The sequence below is a fragment of the Belonocnema kinseyi genome, chromosome 2 (genome assembly GCF_010883055.1).
Source record: "Belonocnema kinseyi isolate 2016_QV_RU_SX_M_011 chromosome 2, B_treatae_v1, whole genome shotgun sequence".
NCBI classification, from domain to species: Eukaryota; Metazoa; Arthropoda; class Insecta; order Hymenoptera; family Cynipidae; genus Belonocnema; species Belonocnema kinseyi.
Genome location: NC_046658.1, coordinates 122,570,816 through 122,579,201, shown reverse-complemented (window position 1 = coordinate 122,579,201; position 8,386 = coordinate 122,570,816). Strand labels below are relative to the sequence as shown.

The 8,386-nt window shown below is 26.8% G+C and overlaps 1 protein-coding gene and 1 long non-coding RNA gene across 2 annotated transcripts in view; one reads left to right on the top strand and one right to left on the bottom strand.

Moving 5' to 3' along the window:
* LOC117167404 overlaps nucleotides 1–8,386 on the bottom strand; it is a 26,509-nt gene that overhangs the window by 641 nt on the left and 17,482 nt on the right. Inside the window, exon 2 of the long non-coding RNA XR_004466391.1 lies at nucleotides 7,547–7,610. This is a non-coding gene — a long non-coding RNA (uncharacterized LOC117167404). The remainder of the gene's footprint in view (nucleotides 1–7,546; nucleotides 7,611–8,386) is intronic.
* Nucleotides 4,270–8,386, top strand: part of LOC117167403 — a 16,601-nt gene continuing 12,484 nt past the window's right edge. The window contains exons 1-2 of the mRNA XM_033352303.1: nucleotides 4,270–4,665; nucleotides 7,553–7,676. Of these exons, the coding sequence (XP_033208194.1) occupies nucleotides 4,407–4,665; nucleotides 7,553–7,676 (383 nt within the window). The 5' untranslated portion in view covers nucleotides 4,270–4,406. The remainder of the gene's footprint in view (nucleotides 4,666–7,552; nucleotides 7,677–8,386) is intronic.

The window sequence follows — 8,386 nt, the reverse complement described above, 5'->3', positions numbered from 1 at the left end:
TGTCTTTCTTTTGTGGAATAATCTTGGTTTATTTAGAAGGAGTATTTCTTTCGATTTAAAATTTAATTATTTCATTTTTTGTTTAAAATTAATTTTTTTATTCGAAAATTTATCTATTTGGTTGAACTTTCATACATATTGTTGAAAATTCGTCTTTTTCGGTAGAAAATTAATCTTTTTAGTAGGCCATCCGACTATTTAGTTAAGAATTCATCTATTTGGTTAAAAATTCATATTTCTGGGTAAAAAATTTTACTTCTTCATCGAAATTGCAGGTTTTTAGATGAATATTCAACTATCTGTTAAGAAATTAACTTACTTTGTAGGAAATTTAATAGTTTGACTAAAAAGTTATTTTCTGTTGATTTGGAAGTTAATTTTTTCAACTGAAAATTTAACTATTCCATTTCCGGTGAAAAGTTCTCTTTCTCAGATAAAGGTGAATGAATTTTGTCGAAATTTCTTCTTCTCTATAAAAAACTGAGATACGTGCTTTAGAATTCATACTGTTGATTGCAAACTGGACTATTTTGTTTAAAATTTAACTAATAAGTTCAAAATTCATGTATTTTGTTAAAAATTCGTCTTTTTTTTGTCAAAATGTAATCTTCTAGCTTAAAAATCCATCTATTTGGCTGAAAATTAATTTTTGTATTCGAAAACTTTAATATTCCATTTTTTATTTTAATTTCATCTTTTTTGGTAGAAAATTAATCTTAAAGCTTGAAATATAAATTATTTCGCTGAAAGATGAACTACTTTGTTTAAAATTCATTTTATGACTTGAAGATTGAACTGGTTTGCTGAAAACTCAACTACTGCATTTTTCATTAAAAATTCATCTTGTTGCGTTTAATAATTTAACTGCATGGTTGAAAGTTATTTTATGAACATACAGAACTAAAAACTTTTTTATTTCTTTTTTAATTCATCTATTTTCTTAAGAATTTTTTTGTTGTAAATGTATTGTTTTCCATAATTATGCATCGTTCACAAGGCAGAAATTTTAAGTAATAAAATGATTTTCTAAAAATTATTCAACCACTATGTATGTAGATTACAAATTCGCAAAGCAAGGCAAAAAAGTGCGTCCCTGAGTTCGTCAAGTATGACAAAATGATGAACCTAGGTGAAAACAAAAGTGTCACAAATAAAGCGTGCTTGCTTTCATAGTCACGCTATATGCCATATAAATTGGCACTGTATTCATTTGCAACACTATATATATATATATATATTATATATAAATTCATCACACTTTCAAATCAACGGATTTATTGGCACTTGTAATTCGCATGCAGATATTTCAGAATCGCTCGTTCCAATTACAAAAATTCTAATTAGGATTACGATATAAAAATAATAATAATAATTACAGTAATTATTTTTTCCGTAGTTGGTAGATAGCTACACGTAAAGTCTGTTTTCAAGAGGATCTTTGGTAGAGGTTTCTAGGTAGAGGCTGATAGAGGCTCTTTGGTGCAGGGTCTTTGGTAGACTGTTAGAAGCTCTTTGGCACAGGCTCTTTTGTAGAGTCTCTTTGGTAGAGGCTCTTTTGTAGAGGCTCTTTTGTAGAAGCTCTTTTGAAAAGGCTATTTTCTAGAAGATCTTTAGTAGAATCTCTTCGGCAGAGGCTCGTTGATAGAGGCTGTTAGAGGTTCTTTGGTAGAGACTCTTTGGTAGATTATCTTTGGTAGAGCTTCTTTGATAGAAGCTTCAGTAGAGCCTCTTTTGTGGAAGCTCTTTGCTAGAGGCTCCTTGGTAGAGACTGTTAGAAGATCTTTTCGAAGAGGCTCTTTGGTAGAGGCTATTTGGTAGAAGCTCTTTGGTAAAGGCTCTTTGATAGAGGCTTTTTTAGGCACTTCTTATTAGAGAGTTTGAAAAGGTACTTTGGTAGAGGGTCTTTGGTAGAGGGTCTTTGGTAGAGGCTCTTCGGTAGATGCTCTTCGGTAGAAGGACTTTGTTAGAGGCTCTTTGGTGGAGGCTCTTTGTTAGAGGCTATCAGAGGCTCTGTGGTAAAGGCTCTTTCGTAGAGGCTTTTTTTAGACACTTCTTGCTAGAGATTTTTAAAAGGTTCTTTGGTAGAGGTACCTTGGGAGAGGGTTTTTGGTAGAGGTTCTTCGGTAGATGCTCTTTGCTAGAAGGACTTTGTTAGAGGCTCTTTGGTGGAACTCATTGTTAGAAACTATTAGAGGCTCTTTGGTAAAGGCTCTTTCATGGAGCCTTTTTTTATAAACTTCTTGCTAGAGATTTTTAAAAGGTTCTTTGGAAGATGTACTTGGGTAGAGGGTCTTTGGTAGAGGCTCTTCGATAGTTGCTCTTTGGTAGAGACTCTTTGTTAGAGGGTATTAGAGGCTCTTTATCGGAGGGTCTTTATTAGAGGCGGTTGAGGTTCTTTGGTAGAGCCAATTTTGTAGAGACTATTTGGTGAGACTATCTAAATTTTAAACCTACAAAGAGAAATTTCCGCCAAAAGAGGAATTTTCAACAAAATACATGGATTTCTACCAAATCAGGGAATTTTTAAGTTATGAAGAAAAAATTTGCAACGAAACGTATGAATTTTCAACGGGAAACTTAATTTTACACCAAATATTAACATTTTTAACCTAATACATAGTTGAACATCCTACTGAATTGATACATTTTAAACAAGAAAAAAATGCAGGTTTTACCAAGTAAATCAATTTTAACCCAAGTGCTTTATTTTTACACCAAAAATAAATAAATTCTCCAAAAAACATGTTATATTTAATATTTCATTAACAGCAACACATTTTAATTTTGAAGAAAAAAACCGTTGAATTCGACCAAAAGGGACGGATTTCTATCAAAATAGTTAAATCCACACCCAAAACAAATGAATGTTCAATCAAATAGTTGCATTTTGAACAAAATACAGTGAGACTTTGATACCGGGCCGGTTTTGTCTGCTTTTGTTTGGTCACGACTGAGTGGCCACCGCACACCCCGCGCAACTCCTTTTACTCCAACCTCTGCCGCGTCATCAATTCGCGGAGGAACTATATCAGGGAGCCCTATATCAGAGTTTCACTATCGTTAAAAATTCACGAAAAAGATACAAATTTTTAATAACAAAATAAATTTTCAAAAAATAAGTTCAACTTTCAACTAAACAGTTGAATGTTGACCCAAAAAAGATGCGTTTTTACAAAATGGTTGTATTTTCAATGAAATACTTAAATTTTCAATCAAACGATAGAATCTTCAATGAAAAAAAATTGTTTTAATAAGCTTAGATTTCAACTACGCAGTTAAATTTTTATCAAAAAGATGCATTTTTTACAAAATCATTGCACTTTCAATACAAAAATTAAATTTTTAACCAAATAGTAGAATATATAACAAAACTTTTCTTTTAATAAGTTTAAATTTGAACTAAGCAGTTGAATTTTGAATGAAAAAAGCTTATTTTTACCAAATATCTGCATTTTCAACCAAATAAATAAATTTTCAACTAAATAGTAGAATTTTGAATCAAAAGAAATGAAGTTTAAACTAAAATGATTAATCTTTAAAAAAGTAAATAATTGTAAAGAAAGAATTTAAATGGTCAACCAAAGAGTGAATTTTCAACACAATAGTTTCATGTTCGACCATATAATTAAATTTTCAACCAAATAGTAGGATTTTTAACCAAAAGAGGTGAATTTTCAACTAAAATTATGAATATTCGAAAAAGTAATGCATTTTTAAGAAAATAGTTCAACTATTAATCAAAAAGTTGAATTTTCAAGAAAATACATGAATTTTAAACAAAGGAGATGCATTTTCAAATAAAAAAGAAAAAATTGTACAATAGTAAATTATTATTTTTTCGAAATAGCTCAATTTTGAAGATTAAAAATGAAAATTATTCAGTTCGGACGATTTTAAATTTAAATTCATCGTATTTAAGAGATTCTAAATTTAATAATCTATAAATGAAAACATAATTAAATTTTTCAACTCATGATTTGTAGAATTATTATAAGAATGAAAAATTGAATACAATATATGTAATGTAGCAATTTCCACTTTTCCTTTGAGTTCCTCTAGATCTGCTTTTAAGATTGGTCAAGAACTGGCTTCCTATTGTTGTCCCATAATTTACAATGCGTCCCTGTGAAGTAATAATGTGACAGGACCTCATGTGTGACCACATGTATAAAAAGGGAAACTTCAAATTACAGAGACTATAAGTCTCATATTCGTCGGGTGTAACATTGTTATCCAAATGACTTAAATAAATCGAAAGTTTTTTGAAGTGTCTGTAAAATAGTATTTAATAGTGAAATATTTTTATTAAACCTGCTAAAATAGTATTTTATTTATGTAATTAATTATTAAAATCAAAAATTCTTCACAAATGACTACATAAAAGGGACAATTATTAAATTTTAAAAATGAATCGAAATTGTTTGATTTTTGTAATAATCGTCTCGATTGGTGCGACTTGTAGAGCCTGGTCTCAGGAAGACAAATTTGATTCTAATACTCATTCTGCTTCCTCGACCATCGAAGATAAAATTTCAGTTCGAGACACGGATCAAATTAAGGTGACCGCGAAACCACTTCAGGTCAGGGTGGATGAGGAGCCGGAAAGTGAATCGAGAAATCAGAAAAATACGAGAACTTCTACTCTGCAGCCTATCGATAATAAAGATATGTTGCTACATATTTTATAATTAAATTTTAATTATTATACATGACTGTGTGTAACTCTTCGCCTAGAGTAATTGCTAGAGAGATTTATCAGTGACCTGGGTCGAAGAGGTCTTGCGAATTTTTGTATAGCTTCTCTTCTAGAATTCCCCCCCCCCCCTTAGTCTTGTTTAAACCATTTTTATTTATTTAAACATTTGCGTTTTTGGGATAAGTCGCGAAATAAACGTATGTCTTAAACGTTATGAGTTCTTGATTCAATTATAACAATAAAATAATTTATTTGGATTATAATACGATTATTTACGTAATACTTGCTTGTTTAAATATATTTTTTATCATAAAAGAAAGCAGAAGAAACGCTTCATCTCACCAATTTTTCAACAGATTTTAATATTTTTAAGTAACAATTTCTTTTTTGAGAATACTCGTAAATGCTGAAAACTTAAATTGTCTAAGCAATTTTAGTTTGCTTAAGAACTTTATTGTTGCAATTTTTCAAAAGGTTGCAATATTTTTTGGTACTAGTTTGTTTTCTAATAATACTTCCAAATTTATTAAATAATTTAATATTATGTTAAAAGTTTATTTCGAGCGTCCCTGCCTAAAAACCGGTAACTCATACCAAGTAATCCTGTGGAAAAGTTGAAAGAAGAAACACATTATGTTATCTCTACAAATAAAAAACACATATAATCAGTCAAATAACATAAATTTCTTAAAGAATTTTAATATACGTAAAAATTTAAGAGTCTTCTTAAAAAGAAAGTAGTTCCTAAAAATATTTTAATTTTTAGAAAAACGACAAAAGCAAAATATTTAAACAAAATAAAATTGATTAAAAAACTTAATTTTGTTCATACATTTATAAGTATTCTTAGAAAATTAAATATTATTAAAAAGCAATAAATAATTTTGTTGTTTCCATTGATTGATCAGTTTTAAATTTAATAATTTTAGATTTAAATGTTCTAAGTCTTTTGATTTCAATGTTAAAAGTACAAAAATTACTACATTTTTTAAATTCTTCGATATCGTTGAAAATTCAAATTGAAATACTTGGTAGTTGTACAGTTTTCAGTTTTAAATTGTTTTTAATTAAATAATTTTGAATTAAATTTCTTCAGGATAAATTAAAAACAATACAAAATTAAGACAATGTTTTTCTCAAGTTCAAGATTTAAAAATGAGAACATTATGATAATAAATTAATATTCTATAATATCAGAAACATTGACTTTGGAATGTTCAATTTAGTTTTCAATTTCAAATCCTTACGCTTGAACCGCTTCCAATTGGAAATTTTCTTTGAACATTTTAATTAGAAATAATACAATTTTAATCATATAGAATTTTCATTTATCAAATTTTCGCAAATTTAATCTGAAAATCTTGAATTTTGAACTTTTGTATGTTTTTTTTTCTAAATTTTAATCTGAAGTCATTAAATTTCAAGATTCCTCAATTCGAAATAAAATAGTTGTTTCATTGTAAACGCTTTGAATTCGAAATAGTACAAATTCGAATATTTTCTAATGAAAATGTGAATTACAAAAAAATTTTATCTGAAATTTTTCCATTTTGAGAGGATCTGATTTATTTTAATTTTATTTTATTAATAAATTATTATTATTAAATCATTATTATTATCAATTGATTAATTATTTTTTATATTTTATTCAAACGCTTTTGTTTAGAAATGTTGCAAGTTAAATTCCATTTTATTTTATTCTAAATGTTATAAGTACTTTTTCAGAAATTGTACCTCACGATTTTTCATTATGAAAAGCATCGAAATTAAAAAAATTTTCATTCATATTTGAATTGAAATAAAACCATTTAAAATTTAAGAAAAATATATAAAATGATTTTGAGTTCAAAACGCTCCATTTCAAAATATTTTAAATATGTCAATTTTTGACAGAGGGACAATATTTCTAATGAAGTGAAAAGGAATTGTATTTTTATCATTTCTGAATAAAAGAGTTTAACATTTAATGATTTTTAATTTAAAAAATTGTTAAACGGAAGCTTTTAAAATTCAAACCTTTCAAAATAAAATTCATAAATTTGGACAATATCTTTAGGAAAAAGTTGAAATTGTCTTATTTATAATTCAAGGCGTTGAGGATTGAAAATTTTTATTTTGAATTGCAGAATCTCAAAACTAAATTATTTCAGGTTAAAATTTCAAAAGCGCCCATATGCAAAATCTTAAGAATGGAATATTTTCCAGTTATAATTTTAAAAAATGGATCATTTAAAATTCAGAGGAATGAACATTGTATTATTATGAGTTCGAGGCATTTAAGATTAAAAAATTTAGAAGTAAAAAATTTTGAATTGTAATAAATTTAAATTAAAAACGATTGAAATTTGACAATTTGAAATTGAAACTAAATCAAGTATTTCAAATTGAAAGCTATACAAATTCTACAAATATACATTTTTAATAAAATACAAGAATTATGATTTAAGATGAAAACTGATTAAACAAATTTGTCTAAAACCAACAAATAAATTTACTTTTATTTTACCGTTTAAAACTTTTTTTTGGGTTCCAACTTTTACCATTTTCTATTACATTAAGTAAAGTTAATCGTTTTGATTTAAACTTGTCATAGCGAAAAGTTAAAATTTTTGAATTTAGCATGAAAATTCAGATTTTTAAATGATACGAGTTCAATTCATTTTTATTCAATTCGAAATATTGTCCTTATTCAAAATTTTATCTGTCCAAAATATTGAGAATTGGAACTTTTAAAATTCAAAATTATTTCATACATTTTTCTTAAATTTCAAACGCTTTTAATTATCTAATCTGCTCTCTAATTATTTATAAGCCTTTTTAATTTAAGAAAATTTTAATAAAGTTCTTTACTTGCAAGTCCCAGTTGCTGTAGTCAAAATCTCGGCAACGTCTTGTCCAGATCTGAATCCAATACCTGGAAAATTAATTCAGATAATGAACGGGACAAGAATCAACGATATGGACATTATCAAGATGAAAGGTAAGATTTGTAAAATTATTTTTAAAAATTATTTCTAATTATTAATAATTATTTAGCGAATCGAATATATTATTTATAATTGAATTATCCCCTCTACCATTTAATTAAAAGAATTTTGTAAATTTACCAACATATTTTTTGCAACCATAAGAGATAACTTTAAAAAAAGAATTGAATTTTTAACAAAATAATTAAACTTTCAACAAAACAGTTAATTTTTCCAAATCTTAAGTTTTTAACCTGCAAAGTTAAATATTTAACAAAGAAGATGAATTTTCTATAAAAACATCAATTTTCAACAAAATAGATGAAATTTTTGTGAAATAGTTAAATTTTTAACTAAAAATTATTAATTTTCAACCAAAAATGGAACGGTTTAGTTTTGAATTGAAAACATAATTTTCAAGAACAAAAAGAACAAATTATCAACCAGTTGAGTTCGACGAGTAAAGAGGAATTTTCAACATAAGTAGATGCATTTGCAAAGAACAAGATTAATTTTCTACCCATTTTTCTTCACAATTTTAAACAAAACAATTGAGTTTTTAAGCTAGTTTTAGAAAACAGTTGACTTTTAAGCAGATACATTTTTAACAAAATATGAAATCGTTAAAATTTCATTTTAACAAACTAATGTTCAGCCAGAAAAATGAGTTTACAACAATATATTTGAAACATCAACCATAATAGATGAATTTTTAACCAAATAT